The 17432-nt window shown below is 42.5% G+C and overlaps 1 protein-coding gene across 10 annotated transcripts in view; it reads right to left on the bottom strand.

Moving 5' to 3' along the window:
* CLTA (clathrin light chain A) overlaps window positions 1–16114 on the bottom strand; it is a 44074-nt gene extending 27960 nt beyond the window's left edge. For 4 of the 10 annotated variants that reach the window (XR_005931655.1, XM_041121106.1, XM_041121107.1 and 1 more), the window contains exons 1-4: window positions 15825–16112; window positions 8462–8499; window positions 6469–6586; window positions 5378–5489 (exon numbers count right to left, since the gene is read on the bottom strand). Coding sequence is in view for 9 of the 10 variants with exons in the window: in XM_041121106.1 (XP_040977040.1) it covers window positions 5378–5489; window positions 6469–6586; window positions 8462–8499; window positions 15825–16035 (479 nt within the window). In the remaining variant the exon portion in view is untranslated. Of the gene's footprint in view, window positions 1–1125; window positions 1571–2602; window positions 2639–3899; window positions 3954–5377; window positions 5490–6468; window positions 6587–8461; window positions 8500–15824 lie in introns of those variants that run through there. The other 6 variants (XM_030004977.2, XM_030004979.1, XM_030004978.1 and 3 more) reach the window with 6 other exon arrangements.
* Window positions 16115–17432: the final 1318 nt, after the last annotated feature.

The raw sequence follows: 17432 nt of genomic DNA, 5'->3' as shown, positions 1-17432 counted from the left end.
ACCTGTAGTCTACTATCATTTTCATCACCACTTATCAGTAGCTTGTGAATACACTTGCAAACATGGGAATAGCTCCAGTCACTACAGACAACAGTAAGGTACACCTTAAGTATTGAAGCCCAACTGGCAACCATTTGTTCAATATCTTATTCACCAAAGGGACACAGCTGCTAGTAAGACAGTTGCTGTACAACAACTCCATGAGCATTAGTAAGTTTTAATCTGCATCTGCAGCCCTCTTCAAGCTGCTTGGACTAACCTTCCAGCTTGTACACAAAAGGTATTAAAGCAATTCTGCTACACACTAGTTAAGCTATTGTATCTTTGATAAAATGGTGAAATAATGTATGAGACTAAACAGACTATTCTTACAAGACAGACAGTTAAGGTAAGTCTTACCAAAGCAAAGCTAGAATACAGCCCCTGTGAATGCTGGGTGAGATTAGAGAGCCAAGGAAGCAGCAGAACAGAGATTTTCTGGATCAGTTTGTTTCAAATTTAACCACCTTGGCAGACAGAGCTCCAACCCAGTAGATGAGCAGCAGTAAGAGCAAGTCTTCCCTTCTCTCCAAATCTCCAGTCCACCACCCTGGTGGAAGAAAGCATCTGCAAGACTCGGTAAGGACAAGGACGCAGATCAAACACACCCAAACAGCCTCTGCACAACAGGACTTTGCATATGAAGCCAGTGTTGACTACATGACAAATAGAATATGCAGTAGAATATCAAAGGCTTTAACTACTCAGTGCCCTATAATGTATTTCTAGCCTAAGATCTCCAGCTGGAGTGACAGCAGAAAACCAGAGAACTGCTTACCTTCAGAAGGCAGTATCCTCAGTTCCACTGGAAGTGAGGTAAGCTCCTTAAGCCTGCTGCTCCAGTTTCCTAGAGCTTCTATCTTGTGTGATAAATTGGATAGGGAAGCAGTTTTTAAACTAAAGGTCTCAGGAGCTTATAGAGACAAGCAGGACAGCCTCTCAAGAGACCAGGAACGTTGCTGGCTGGTCAGTCACCAGCAAGGTGAAATCATTAGCAATTAAGAGAAATGTTTGCTCACACTGAATTCAAACACCCCTTGTCAAAAGGGAGAAGGAGACCTTCTTAATTAATCCAAAGTCAACACATTTTTCTGTTTAACAGATCTTTAATATCAGTAATGTGGGAAGTGACATCTCAGTGCATAATAGCACAGAGACTACAGTTTTGGAGGTTCTCCCATTTCAGACACAGAAAGGAAACATGAGGAAGAACATGCAATCAAACAATGATCAGCTCTAGATACATCATGAGGTTTGGTCCAAAAAAAACATTGAAACAATTAATCCAATTACTGCAAACATAGCTTCTCTGAGTAAGGTTAAGATATTGCATTTGTAGTGTTTCCATTGCGCTCTCCTTCAGCGAACCAGAGGAGCCTGCTTGAGTGAGATGAGAACTGAACGCATGCGGGACACATCTTTTGCCTGCTTACTAGACTTGGGATTAAAGTCACAGAGCTGAGCCACACGTTCCCACTCAGTGCCTGGAAAAATGTCTTCTGCATCATTCACAAAGGCTTCTTCAGCTGCCCTAAAAGCAATGCAATGCACCTTGCGTTAATGCCCAACATATAAGGCACTTCTTCCCTCTTACAGGATGCAGTTTCTTTCAGCATGTTTCATAAGAAATGTGACTTGACAGCTGCTTGTGAACATTATGGCTACTTAAGCTCCCACTGCCCCAACCCTGGAGATGAAAGTAGGTTGCAGTAGTATGCTATGCACAAGCAGTGTAGAGGATTGCTGTGTAAAATGTTGGAATACAGGTGTTTGGTTTTAAGAATAGTTATTGAGTCTTTGCCTAAGGAGTCAACACAAACTTCCAGGAAGTCAAATACTCCTACATAGGCATTTTATTTATGGACAAATGCTCAAGTCTTAACTAGCCTCTGCCACTTGATGGCTTCTGTTGGACACTTGCCAACTGGAAATTTACAACTCCCTGCAAGCATGTCTTAAAACAGATTCCATTTGAGGATTTAAATCAGCCCCAAGGCCTACAGGCCATCATAAAACTATCTGCTGATGATTCGCAATGCAGTAGTGAAGCAGCATGAATCAAAAGGAATTTAAGTCATTAATCACATGCTTGTGGGTGCTATAGACTAAAGCATGTCTTGGCAGAGGAGATGACTTGTTTGAGGTCAGCTCACAGGATAAACACATTTCCCCTGCTCTTCCCTGAGGAGACTCTAAGGAGGCTTTGTATATGACGTACAGGTTAGTGCCAGTGGCTTCCCAGCTGTATCATTTTGGCATTGCTATGCTGCCAACAGCATTGCTTTAATAGAGGGATAACACTGCAGCATCTGGTTTACATGAACTGTGGGGCTCTGGGAGCTGCCTGAGTGCAAGAGCAGTAAGCATCAAGAGATCAAACCAAATCCATCTACTCCAACAAGCAGTACAGAAAAAGCAGTGAAGATGACTCTCCCATGAGGGTTCAGCACTGTTCACAGGGATGGTAAGGTTACAGACACCACTGAAGACAAGGGTCACTACAACACTGCTACTTTATGTGACATGACGCTTTTAAGGGGCAGTGAAGATTTTTTTACTTAACTGTTCTAGGCTGTAGCAAGGATGATTTATGTTTGTGCTTAAAGGTGAAGAGAAGAAAAGAAACAAGGAGAGAAAGTTTAAGTCAGATACAGAAAATGAGAATGAGTTTAATGCAGATGATCAGCTGGCTGAGCATGCACTAATAGCTTAGCCTACATTCAGGAAACAGGCTTCCAATTTCATTCTGCAGCACTTAAACTGCACATTTGCATTGGATATATGAAAATAAGGGTTTTATTTGAAAAAAAAAAATCTATCAAAATCAACTCCAAAAGACTTCAGAAAAGTCAACCACCACCTGTAAATCCATCATTTCACAAGTCTTTGTTTACATCCATCTATAGTTAGGTAAAATTCCACACTGGACCTTCAGTATTAATGCACTCAAAGCCACACCATGGCTCACCAATACACCAATACACCTTCTAAAGGTGTCACCTTAGAATATGTGACATGGCCACATTCAATTCAAGTCTACAAATTAAGGAAAGAAATTAAGATACAAGAACAAGCCAATGAACACTGCAATCCTTCCACCCCACAGAAACTAGCATACTCTTTGGGGCTTGAAAGTCATGGCTATATTCTCATTGATCTATTAGGCTGGCAAAATGTCTACACAGAGCTGCTCCTAAATGTCTTCCCAGCAGCTAATGCTGATTTTCCAACACCACCCTCTTGTACTTTTCATCTGTTCTCTAACAGCATCCTACTTCTATATGCACACACGTCTTCTACCCTGTTTTATGGCAGGTGATTCCCTTCTACCTTCCTTGGCTTGTGGAGCTTTATGTGCAAGCATTGCTTGAATATTTTTCTGATTATGTAGGCAAATGAGCACCAATCAGGAGCTCAATGCATACTACAGAGAATGCAGAGTTAGACATTGTGTTTCTCTGTGGAAGTGACTAGGACTAAATACAGCACCCATGTGAGACTGCAGACGCTAACCCACATACCCAGCAAAGCATCTTGCTAAGCAGTGTTCACTGGCCTGAAGACAACTGTAAACCCCTACACCTAAAGGCTACTGAAGTCATTACCAAAATTCTAGTGCTATGTATACTACATGACTTAATCTGAAAGTGCTGGATGTTGTGCAGTGTATGGGATCCTTACAGGAAAACTGTACTTAATACTACAGATCAGAGTCAGTCTAAAAAGTAAAGGCTATTTACTTTTATTAGCTTATACTGCCCTGCAATATTCAGAAGTTACCTTCAGGCATTCAGCACTATTTCTGATCCTCCTCATTACCTAGTTGACTAGCAAACAGAATTAGTAGTTAAGCAACATACACATAACCAATCACATCAGCGAAGGGTTGTTTGTAGAAAGCTTCATCTGCCACCCTAGGTAGCAAGTAGTCCAACAGGCAGGCAAGCAGGCAGGAGAAAAGAGATAAGGATGAGAAGTACGGAACACAGCTGAAGGCAGTTTTAACAAGCACATTAGCCTTGTATCACCTAGGCTTACTGTAACAGGAAAGCAGCTACCACATGGAATGTATCAATTAAGCCATTGCCTCAGAGGGGCAACACAAAAGCTCTGCTACATCCTAGAAGTTGGGACCAGCTAGTTTAGGACTGGAGTCCCAGTGTTAGCATTGGGCTACTTCCAGTGGACAGAAACTATCATTAGAAGAGAGATCTCACCAGGCTGATGAGAATGCCAAACACTCCTTCTGCGCAACAATTGTTAAATGGACCCTGCTCCAGAATGCATACCCTGCACTCAAACACTGGCCACAATAAAAAGCTATGGGGTTTATCATGAGCTCTGGCCACCAACTAGAAGAGTGCCAATCCTGTTTCCCTTTCTTGGCCCAACCAAAAGACTGTACCTCAGTAAAGGAAGTGTCAAATCTGTAATTCTGTAGGAAGTATAGGCTCCTTTCTTCCTTTAGTAAGAAGTAGAGTCTACCTAGGACTCTACTTACTCAAGACAAACCTGCTGGCCATTTTGATAACAAAACTGGTGTTTCAAAAAAAACAACTCATCTCGAAGTCTGTGGGTTCCCAAAGTATAAAGCAGCCCTGATGATTACCTGGACAGAATTACACTGGTAACCCTAGGTCAGAAGTAGAGATCTAAGTGGTATTAAGACAGTAGTATCACATTTACCTTTATGTAGCTTGTAGTCAAAATTCCAAAGGGAACCTCTAAGAAAGTGTAAGAGCTTACTAAACCAGCAGCCCAGTCATTAGTTTCTGCCCCAGGGCCCATAATTAGTCAATTCAAGCCCAACATAGATACAAGTCATCATTTAGTTCTTCTCTAGCAGAACTGAGCCAGGTTATTTCTCAAACACTTCCAAAAGCAGCAGCCAAAGTTTTTAAGATATCTAATGAAATAACTTTTAGCAAAGACTAACTAGAAGGCCACTTCCATGTGTTCCAAAGATAGCAAGTAAGATTGCTAGTCTCAAGGTAGGTAATTACAGTCACTGAAGACCTGTGCAGCTAGAAGCATGCAAACAAGTGGGTAGATTAAAACTTTTTCTGGCCACATTCAAATTTTGTGTCTTAAGGAATCTTCAGCAATTTGGGTTCATTATCTTAATGCTTTCTGTTGCTATTCTTGGACATTTAATCTAGATTCTAAAAAAAACTTAAAAAGATAGTCTACCACTGGAGACCCATTTCTTAGTAGGAGAGGTTACTCTAATGATCTGAAGGACTAGTGCCTTAGGACATACTAGAAGTATTCTAACCTCCCTCCCCCATTACTTTCATATCCAGTACCACAACTCTTCAGATGGTTGGAGAAACCTTACCTGTTGCTGGCTTTTGTTTTCTGGAGCTTTTCATCTTGCCTTGCATACCACTCCTCCAACTCCTTTATTGCTTTCTCCTTCCATTCTGCTTCCTGCTTCCGTGAGTTGGCATCTGAAGATTTAAGAATTGATCTGTCAGTCATGTTTGTTGCAGCTGGATCTTGCTAACATTTCAGCTGATGACTGAGGGTGCACTCTAGTGCAAGACAGTTGCTTGATCTACTCAGATAAGGGTTAGGAGCTTTCCTGATTTAGGCCATGAGAGTTCTTAAATACCATGAACATTCAGAGGATTAGCTAAACAGAATGCCTGTGCTGCATAACTGGGACAGTCCACTTCAGTTTAGGGTAGGCATTTGTAGACTGATTCAGTAAGTCTGTTGGCCTGCAAACTGTTCAAAACCAGAAACAGTCACTTTGCAATGCTAGTGCTAGAACAAAGCTCAGTAAAGCCTCTGTGCTTAGACAAAGTTAGCCTGGTACTCAACATGTATCTGCTGTAACTAGCCCAGAAGAGGAGCAACAGGCTCAGCTCTATCCAGAATCACATTGTACAGAAGATTCTGTCCTAACAATTTCAAGCAAAGCCTCCTCCCTAATGTAAGTGGAAAGCATACCAGTTTGTAGGCTCTTAGAAGCTGTCCACAGGTAGGTATCACTGCATTTGACAACAGTATTTATTTTAGTTACTAGTACATTACTTAATTTAGCTATTAGATTAAGATCCATGTGACAGACAGCCTCAGCAATTACAAAATGAGCAATCTTTATCCTTTGAAAAAAGTGCTGATGGCCACAGTATTTATTCACTCTTTTCTACTGATAAAAGCTGTTCATGTTCTGTCAGCTTATTTGTAAGTAAAGGGCAGGACACATGAATACTCTTAAGGTTCAGAAAGCCACTTGCTTGCCCATTCCTACACCAGTATTAAGTCTGCTTACTGGAAGACTCATCCAGACTTGCTGCTCAAACTCAAGAAGCATGTTAGATTCCCAAGAGCCAGAAGCCATGGTTGAGAATTCTGCTGCTTAAGAAGCTGCCACTAAGTTACTCACAAGCAAGAACACTACTGCAACAAACACCCCCTTACCAAGTTGCTCCAGACGCTCCTTTTGTTCCTCTCTCCACTTACGAATACTCTCTGGTTCCGACTGCAGTCGATCTACTTGGGATATGGCAGCATAGGAGTCTATTGGACCATTACTCTCCTTAAAGGGAAGGAACAGTAATGTCATTTATACATGACAACTGAATATTTCAGATAACTGCCTGGAAGCTACATAAAATTAGACTATTTGAACTGAGCACATAACACATTTCCACCATTAACATGAAAAACATCTTGCCACAAACTACAGCAGGATTGAAGCAAATTAATACAGGACTGCCTTAGCAATCAATGAGCAAACACAAATTCAAGCTGACTGGGAAGTCAAACTGTGCCAGAGCTCTATGCCTGAAGAAGGCAGAAGACAATGCCTAGCACCTCACTATGCAGTTGTAGACCTAGAGAACATTCAGTTAATTTCACCTTAAATATTTGCTGTGAAAGTAATTTTATTTTTTTACTATTTTGTGCATAGGAGTTTAAAACGTTCTCTGTAACTTGTCTACTTCAGAGACATTTGCAAACTGAACTGATATTAAAAGCCAATGTCCTTTAAAGACATTACAGAATTTGTATTGCTGCGTGCAGCTTAGAACACAAGGGGTATTTCAACATTTAAGCATCAAAACAGTGTGAGTACTAGCATACTTTTTACTATACAATAGCTTAAAGACTTGCAATGAAAAAGGCTACGACAATACACCAGATTCGCAAAGCTAATGAATATTGTGCTATTTGCCACAGAGGATACTCCAAGTCCAACAACTTTTATTGGTTCACCCTACTATTAACACACCTAAGAAATATCACTCCTGACAGTACCACACAGATTGCAGCTAACAACAGATTCAGCTGCATCTTGCCCCTCTTTGGACCTCCTGTAGCCCTCAATGAAGGAATAATGCAAAGAGAAGGAGCTAGGATGGTGCAACAGCACCAGGCTTCACATTCAATCAAACCCAAAATGAATTGGCCAATTCCAGGGCCAAACTAGTCACAGGTACCTAAAACAACAGTTATATATAGCCCATTCAGTGTATTCTTCCTTATTAAGATGAAGTTCTATCAACCAAAGCAGCTGGTCACTTAGAATTAAAAACAGAAAAATCAAGATATTTCATCTACCTTCTGTTGTATAAGGAAGCACAAAGGGCCAGTAAGACACCATTTTCCCATCAATCTCACAGCAATGGTGAGGATATAAAAATGCTAGCAGCAGTGAAAGCTGTTTGTGTCTCCACAAAGCTCAGTGTTCACTTAAAACTCTATGGAGAAGTAGCTCATATGCTGCCCCCTTCCCAAGCATTCATTTAATCAGGGCTATCCAGCCAAATATGATACCAGGCCATGACAATGCCTTAACCAAGCTGGTGTGAAATTCAGTTACAACACAGGGATTGCCTCATGCCTCATTCCTCCCTGACACTAATAAAGCAAGTATCTCCTCCTTCCTTCATTACCATGGCTGACTAACATGCTTTCATACTATGATCGAGCTATTTAGCCAGCAGCTTAATTTCATGCAACTTTATATCCCTAAGAAGTGTATAATGTTTTCAGTCAGCTTCTTGTAAGACCAATCCTGGTAAGACAACCAGGACGCATGAATTATCCTTAAAGAATAAGTAATTCAGAAAACTTGGCTTTAAACTAGGTAGTCAGAGGATGCTTTCAGCTTATTAGCCAGTGGCAAGTCAACACTAAGTCATACAACAGAGCCTGTCAGTCTGCTTACAGTGGTTATGTCCTATTAAGTCATAATTCAAAATGGACTGCTACTTTAAGCTGCCTCTAAGTTCAGAGGAGGGGCATATTAAGAGCATTAACAGCTTTATGAGATAAGCTACCAGAATAGAAGTTCCTCCTCAGAGATGAGATAAAAGTACATTAGAGACAAGAAATGGGAAGTATTAGTCTAGATTAAAGTTCTCAGAGTAGAACAGCACATTCTAAGTACAGAATACTTCTGTCTTACCTGATAGACATCTCCATTAACCACTCCATCAACAGCACCTGTAAAGACGTGACTGTAGTTTAGCCATTTGAGAAAAGACAGAACAGCCAGATTTACTGATTTCAGTAAATTGTATGGAAAGCTTTACTAGAGTATCTAATGTGGAGTTATGCAAGAGTGTTACTTGATACCCTGCAGGGTCACCTCCCCATGTCTGCACTTTAACAGATAGGCACAACAAACCAAGTGAGCCATAATTCTGCAGAACCAGTAATATAAGGTCTTTTCTTCATCATAAGATCATGCTTCAGACTACACAAACAGCAGAGCTGATACTGCTGAGAAGCTGCTACAGACAGTCTTCTAAAGTTACTCCCACTTTCTCCTCCCTGTCTTAGAAGCTGACTACTTAACAACTGTTCAGAAGTTAAGAAGCGTGACTCTCACAGTTTTAGTCTCTACCTGAAAGATTAACAATCCTGCAGCCAACACTTAGTAATTCTTATCCTAGTTTGGTTACCTCCTAATTCCTAATCAGCTCAAAAGATATAGCTAACATTCCTAGCAAAGTCACCTTTCTGCTACCTTCTGCGATGACATGTTTGATAGCTTCTCACTTCAGCTGCAGCCTTATTCCCACTGAAGTGACACTGGCAGTAAAGCCTCAGGAACAGGATCATCTAGGAATCTTTGCCACAGAACCCTAAAATTTCACCTCATTAAAACACAGCCATAGGGAACATGTGTCAGTTGTGAAACAAACATTTGAGTTTGTGAAACTATTTAAATCTCCAGACTATGCAAAACATACCAAGATTTTCCAGAACTTCTAAATCTCAGCAAGGCATCTCTCTGGAACAGTGCTATGTAACATCTGCCTGTGTGATATAACAAGTCATGTTACTACCTTTGTCTCACCCATAATGCCACCATGGATAAGTTTATCACACAGAAGTGTTTCCACCATGTTAATACGCTCTTCAATGAAAGATACTGTACCAAAGTCACCCAATAGTAAGCAGAAAATCAAGTTATTTTGCACCACCTTCTTAAATAAGATAGAAAATTCACCTAAAACTAAGAGCACTGTGCTGCTGTATCCTCTATTTCTTCGTGGCTATGTATGCCCCAGTTTCACACTTGCAGTGTTAATGGCACACTGGAAGCTCTTCATACTCCTTTATCAGGGAACTAGGCAAGTATTAAGTCCGTATAACTGAGCCCTGAATAGCAATCATTAACTGTATTACGTAGAGGACTGTAAAGTCATCAGTTCAAACATGGTAGTTAAGTTGGAAGATACTAGTCTCCAAGAACATAGTTACTAACTTCAGTAGGGGAAGACTCAAGTTAATAAAAACTAGCTTTTCAGTTATGAGAACCTCATATTTTATAACTAGACTCCTATATCTGAAAGGTGGTAGCTACTTTGTCTAATTGCTACTCTTCCGCAAGTTACAGGAGCCAAAAAGAACTGGTTTGAGAGGCACGTAAAGCTAACAGCATCTGTCTGCTTCACAGCAGCTACCCTGCGCATCACTTAACATCAATCTGGATGCTCCCTCAAAGCGGGTTTGTAGACATCACTGCATATACACTGACTTGGGCAGTTACAGCTACAATTAACAGTTCTGCTAAATAGGTTTGTGAAGACTAAAGCTCACAAACAAAACATGCCTGCACTTCACTGTCCTTCAATTTAAGCCCATCTGCACCACAGACACATGCTGCAGCTGTTCACCTTCTTTTGACAGGGCTGGAATTAAAGCGAAGCCAGGGACTATAACTCATATTGACATTAACAGCTTGAATAAGCCAGCTGCCCACTCTGCTTACCTTGGAAGAGCAGAGAGCAATTCACACATTCAGACAATCAAACTGCAGACACAAATTTATTGCTAGAACACCCAAGAGAGGCTAGCCTTTAAATATATGTAGTTCTCACCTCCAGAAGGAAGGCAGTTGTTTCATGAGAGAGACTCCTTGGGTAGCACTGACTCACCACCTAGGTGAGAGGGCTAGTAAGTCTTGAACATTCTTCCAAGAACTGCGATAATACGATTAAGTTTTCTTGTTACACCAAAAAACATTCATTAAGGTCTTCACTACTCAGGCTGGTAGTCTGCTGAGGTAAAAGGAAGAACACCATTGCTGAGGGCTGCAGCCGAGATAAAACAGATGTGTTTGTCTTAGGGCCGCCTTTCTTCTGCATAGAAACAGCCACTAACTGGCACAGAGATCGGTGTTTCCAGAGGGCACCCGCATCAGAAGCATTAAAGATGTTAAAACAAACTTCCCATCTGTTTTGAGCTCCCTGGAACTGTGTTTAAGATGCAGTCAGCATGCTGACTGAGCATATTGCAAGCAGAAAAGGAAATGGCACTGTACCAGTATGCTGTCATATGGAAGGAAGTATGCTAACCAGAACAAGACCAACAGTCAAACATTCTTTCATTTCAGCTCTCCAGTCTCAGTGTTTGTGTAATTCAGTATGAAGTCTAGAACAACTATCTGCTTGCCAGCCTTCATATCAGTAATCAATGCTAGTTGTGTATCAGGTTTCTTTGTCCACAGAAACATGTAATTTAATGCCCAACTTCCCACAGAAAAAGCCTAAATACTGTTACTGCTATCTATCATCATGTTTTTATTGGCCATGAACAATAAGAGCTCTCTACTGGCTTCAGAGTCCATCCAATTCTATCACAGTATTGCACCTTGAAGGTCCTGAAGTTAACATTGCACATTTAGAACTATTCTAGTTAGTAATGATCCATATTCCTTGGTGTTTGCTTCTGAACTTAAGGTAAAGCTTTATTTCCAAGGATACTGTTGCAAAGAACACATCCAAACATCTACATTTCTGTAACACAACCTGACAATAAGTAATAATGAACTTCCAGCCAGCAACCCATTTAGTTTTTAGAGTCTGGAAGAGTTCAGAGAGGATAAGCCGTATCAGCTACCTTGCATTCACAGGAGAGAAACAACAGCCAAGCTTGGCAGAAACAGACAGCTAGAATCAGTGCCCTCCACATACACTACAGCTTACAAAAGAAAGGGCTGGGTAGCTTAAAGATAAATACAACAGTTTTGTCACTTCAGTCCTACAAGTCAACATATAGCTTCAGAGGCATATCACAATGATGATCAACTACATGCATTAATACTAGACTCAGTACTACTTGGCATAAAAGGAAGTTTGCTTAGCCTTGTTCACTAGCCGCTCTGAAAGTCTTACCTCAATGCAAAAGACAACAGCTATCAGAACAGTCAGAGGGAGCTCTTTTTTTGCACAGGTAGCTCTTCTAACACAAGTCTAACAGTTTCTTAACACATGGATTAGTTTCTCTTCAGGTCTTCCTACCCAGCTATGCTTTGCACAATGTCCTCATGCAGGAGAAATGGAGAAATGAACTTCAATATGACCATTCATAAAAGTACTTTTATGACCTACTTTCAACATCTCTTTTAAACAATAAGTACTCTACTTCTTCATTCCTACTTTGAGTAAACTCGTAGCAATAGTTAAAGCAACAGAAGAACATAACGAAGTTTAATATATTCTGGCATAAGGTTAAATAGCTTCATCACTCAAGGCCCAGTTTCCTATCCTTTTTCCCTTGGGCACAGATCATGCTTCCACTTCACCTATGTCTCATCCATAAGAGGATGAGAAGGAAGAAATCTCCTCCAAAGTTTTTGTTTAGATAGTTATGCAAGAAACTGAGGCAGAAATAGGTTTTCTAGCTATAATTCATTCTCACACCTGTGTGCAAAATAAAGGCAAGCAGGTCAGGAAGAGTGCTTCTTTCCTGTGTTTTAGTTCTAACCTGCTGTCATACCGAAACTCATTAGAATTCCCTTATTTTTAATATATTAAATAGGCTAGTACTAGAGCACATCTTCCTTTCTCTGCAATAATGCTGTGCCATAAAAGCTTCTGTAATTTCCCAATAGATATAGTATTCTCTTGTAAACAGAAAAACAGTTTTTTCTGCCATGAGCTTTATAACAATGCAATACCACTACGAGACAGCAAATACAAGTTAAACAGATACCATCCCTTTATTATACCTTTCTCAGTGCTACCTTATGGTGCTGTGAAGCCTCAAGATACTGGTTGCACAGCAAAACCCAGAACCATGGCCATTCAAATGATTAAGAAAAAATATCAATAGTCACAAACAAGTTAACTTTTTTTGTCTGTGGTCCTAACTAGAGCAGACAGGAAGAAAACAATTCTTTCCTAAATCATTTTCAAGTGAATTGATAATCAGTCCCTGAAAGGCTATTAAACGTGGTTTATGGACAAACTACCGAGCGCAATTAAGTTTCTTAATTGCTAGAAAGGCTCCTGAGCCTCTTCAGAAGTTGGAGAAACCTCATTCGTTCAAGTTCATATAAAAATGACAGAGCTTGAAACTGTGAAGGCAGTGTTTGAGACTAGACAGGCTACATTAAATCTGTGCGTATTTCCATGATTGTTAACATATAAAACTGCTTGTCTTTGAATGTAATTCTCCATAAGAAGCTACTTGACAAGCTGTCACAAGGTTTTTGTATTGACATAGAGGTTCTAGAAGCCACACACTTCAACCTGAACTCACTCTCTCCTGCTCAGAGGACATAGCAAGTCAACTGCTATAACCTGAAGACCTAGTACAAGTCAGACTGGAGAGAATTGAAGAATTTGAGTGTAAATAAATGCAGGCATTGATTTATCACCAGAATCTCATAAAAGACCAAGTTACTAATAACTAGGCAACAGCACTGTATTACTTCATTTATACAGTCCCTCCTGTTTTCTGAGTGAGACACATGAGCTTGGCAACATTCTGCCATTCCCCCCCCACTCACCCAGTATCCACCATTACTACAATTAACAGAAATATACACTAATATCAGTTTTTTGATATTGATATTAACAGTTCATGGAGTTCACTATTGTCCATGTATTTGTCTAATCTTTTTTTTAAGAGGCTGCAATTTAAAAACTGTTTGTTGTGTGAGACACCATGTTTCTTACAAATGTATTTCAGGAACTTGGTGACTCCTTCTCACAATATTTGAAGTTAACATCCTCAAACTTCAGTTGAGAGCTACCCGAGTTATGACTTTTGGCCCAGTCTTTAGAAAGAAAACTTATCCAACAGACCTGTAAATAAGGAGTTCAAAAAGGTTACAGTTAAAAAAAGTAAATCCACAAATCCCTGATCACAATGCTTACAGATTTACATAAGAATTTGTATTATTTCAAGAATAAATTTGCATCCACCTATTTAACATAATTACATAATTAACATAATTACATAACAGTTTAATGAACTAATATGGACTAGAGCTGTCTGCTATTTGTTAGGATACCAATGAGATAAGAAATCTCAAACACAAATGGCGACAGAAGTCATTAGATCATTTGTCATCATGCCTGAACCACTACATTTTGCACTGCTGCAGTCCGCACTTTTTAACAAGGAGGGAGCAAGTACAGGCTCCGACAGTCAACAAATGGATGTTCTGCTAAAAAATGGGACTACCAGAAGTCCACAAGCACAACCTGCTATGCCTATTTAACAGGCCAGAGAATAAATGCAATCCCGCTGCATACAAGCAAGGCAGATGACATACAGATCACTTCTAGACTTCCCAGATCCTTAGATCATATTACCATATTCATTATTTTATGACCTTCCTTCAAGAGAAAATTCTCCAATAACAGTTTTGCATTCCACGATAAGTCAACTTACACATCTTGAGAAAAAACTCTTGAAAAGCAGCTGAAGAACTACTTTTACATATCAAGCCAATCCAGAAGTATTTAACAAGTTGACTTTTTGACAAGGAATCACTCTGCAACAGCCACATTGCATGCATGTGGAGATGGTACGGATCTAGTTGGTTCTAGCACCTTGTGAGAAAGGCCAATGTCAGAACTTTCTCCAAAGAAATTAGTCCTCAAAGAGCTACTTTAATGTTCCAGAGTCTGTTTGGAATGTAAAGACCATATAAGGCATAATGCTTGTCTGAGGCTTCAGAAAGTAAGAGGGGAAGGGTCCACTGTGTCTGTTTCTGCACTATACATAAAATACGGAAGTCAAGTTATGTCTGATATCAAAACAGGATAGTGTTCTGATAACGATTATCCTCATTTCTAGTGCCTGAGCAAGTTACTCCCCTGTAAACACCCTTTTTACAGGAAGTATGTAGTCTGTATGTTTTGAACTTCATGAATGAGCTGATTCTAAGGGCTGCACTAAATAAGCACTGGAAGCAGCAGGTCTCCATTACTCAGTTTATCTAGTTTGGCTTTATTCCAAGAGATACTATGATTCTGCACACTCATACATAAGATATGCCAGTAATTTCAGAAATCAAGTTACATAGTGAAGACTTAATTCTAAAGATGTTCCAAGACTGAACTGGGGAGCAAAGTTATTCAACTTAGTCTGAAGAAGAGTGGCATCTTCCTGAAGTGACAAAGGAATATCACATGAGAGCAAATATGTTCCTATGGACCCAGTGACAAGTAAAGTCTTCCAAGAGCACTGAAACTTCAGTTAAGTGCAGCACCATCCTACATTCACAACTCCTTTCCACTTAGACTTCCACTAAAAACCCTAAACCTTTTGTAATCAGAAGTGTTCATTCAGAGCTGCTTTAGCTACTGTTAGACTAACTGAAAACATACTAAACTCCAGTTCCCAACATACATAGCCACCCTCCTCTGAATCTAACAGGGGGTTCTGCAGTGCCAGTTTTCTCACATTCAGTACAAAGGTTACCAAGGAACAAAGGCTAGAGGCTTAGTAAACATTAGCTCAACTGCTAGCATACTTTAAGACTAGGATCGCTGCCGCTGAAGATAGAAACACAAGTGGCAGGACACAACATACTGACTTATTCTGGTTTCAGTGAATCTTCGTTTCAGGCTGGCTCCGGGATTAGAAGGGATCAGTGTTACTCAGCAGTGTTCTCGATAGGCTACGCTTCGGCAAGCCTGGGCACCCAGGCGTCTTTAGCAGATATAAACACCACCCCATCTGAGGGAGCAGAGAGATAACTTACACGAGGCAGAACACACCCAGGACGACCAAGGCAGCACGCCTGCACGGCCCGGACCTGAAACCGGCACCGTCCCCGGGCAGGCAGGCCCGGCTCACAGGCGGCACGTGCTCCGGGCAGAAAGCGGAGGCGGGGGCCCCGCCGGCACCGCCACCTCCCGGCCGCGGGGCCTGCGAGGGAGAAGGGAAACTGCGAAGCCCCGCCAGGCCGAGACCGCTCTCCTCCCCGCCCCACCCGCCGGGCGCCGCGCCTCCCCTCGCGGGGCCCCGCCACCCGGGGAGGGGCGGCGGAGCGGGGCCCGCCACCCCTCCGCGCGTACCCGAGTCGGGGCCCTCCGGAACCTGCAGCGCCGACGGCACCTCGCCGCTGTCCAGGATGCTGTAGCCCTCGTCGTTCTCGATGCCCGCGATCTCGTTCTCCTGCTGCGCCAGGAAAGCGGCGGCAGGATCCTCCTCGGCGCCGTCCAGCGCCCCGTTATCGACGGCCGCCATCGGCTGCTGTTGACTACCGAAGAGCTCCAGGTCGGCCATGGGGACGGGAAGCAGCGGCGGCAGCACCGGGTCGCGAGCAGCTGCAGCTTCCGCACCTGCGCCTACGCCAGAAAACAGCGCGGAAGGGGAGGGCGCCCCGCCTATGCCAATGAGAGCCGAGCACCGCCCAGCGGCACAGCCAGTCAGCGAGCGGCGGCGGCGGGGCTAACGGGACTCTCCGCGTGATGCCTTGGCCTCGAGCCCACCAGCGCCAAGAGCGCGGTGGGGAGCGGGAGAAGGCGGGGCGGGGCGGCGGCCGGGCGGCGGGCCGGCACTCCAGCCCCTTTCTCCCGCCCGCAGACGGCGGCGCGCGCGCGGCGGGCGCCAGTGGGCGGCCACGCCGTGGGGCCCGGCCTCGGGCCCCGCCTCTTGCGCACGCAGCGGCCGGCTCGGCGGGCCCGTTCGGTACCGACAGGCCCCTGCTCCAGCCTCGGGCAGCGAGCAGCATTTGCCCTGCGGCAGGGACTGACTCTCCGTCGCCTGTCTGTCGCCACCCCGTCAAGTGAAGGCGTGCTGGCTTCCTGCCAAAGGACGTGCGCGCCTCTTGAATCCGGTGCAGACGAGATACTGACCCGGTGTAAAGGCCAGTGCCAGCCCAACATTGCGCCGTCGGCCTCTTGGAGGCAAATCTCAACCTGCAGAATAAGTCAGTAAAAACTTCAGCTGTGTTCTGTTGCGATTTTGTGGGGTTTCTCTCTGGTAATGGGAAGCTTAAATTACTGTAATTTCAAGTACCATATATTGACAAAAGTCTTTATTTGAAGGGCAGTGACTTCTGATACACGCAATTTTTTTTACAAAGTTACTTCGATCAGTTTCTGCATCTGGTTTATCATACAGAGCTGCAAATCCTTTATTGGCACAGTGGAGAGTAAGGGGAGGGAAAAATAATGATGCAGAAAAGAAAAAATTATGCTAGCAGCTCTTAAGTTAGCGCAGTTGCTGCAGGAGGTACTTGTTAGACTCCACTTACGTGTTGCCTGTAAGTCTGTGTGTATGTTTCATGGTATGTTAGAGGTGCGCCGCCCAGGCTTACCTTATAATCCTTTCAAACCTGTTTCAGAAAGTGACCAAATTCAGAGGAAAGCGTAACTCTGCAAGTCAGTTGTTCCCTATGTGAATTTAATATTGCGAGATAAAACACATGGTGAGTTACACATTCTTCCCTAGTGTCAACATCATTTGCTAAGGAAAAAAGAGCAAGCAAACTCATGACAGGTGACAGAAAGCTGACTTCACCTCATGTGCCTGGTTTCTCCTGTGAAAACTCAGAATCTGGCACAGCAGGAGGCTAGACTTCCCTGAATTTTGTCTTCTAGGAGAAACACAGCAAGGTTATTTATTTTAGATAATCTCCGGCAGCCACAGGAAAACTAAAGAATTAAGCATAACAGCAG

The sequence above is a fragment of the Aquila chrysaetos genome, chromosome Z (assembly GCF_900496995.4).
Source record: "Aquila chrysaetos chrysaetos chromosome Z, bAquChr1.4, whole genome shotgun sequence".
Taxonomy (NCBI): Eukaryota; Metazoa; Chordata; class Aves; order Accipitriformes; family Accipitridae; genus Aquila; species Aquila chrysaetos.
The sequence above is the reverse complement of the archived record's forward strand: the minus strand, read 5'-3'. Positions and strand labels throughout refer to the sequence as shown.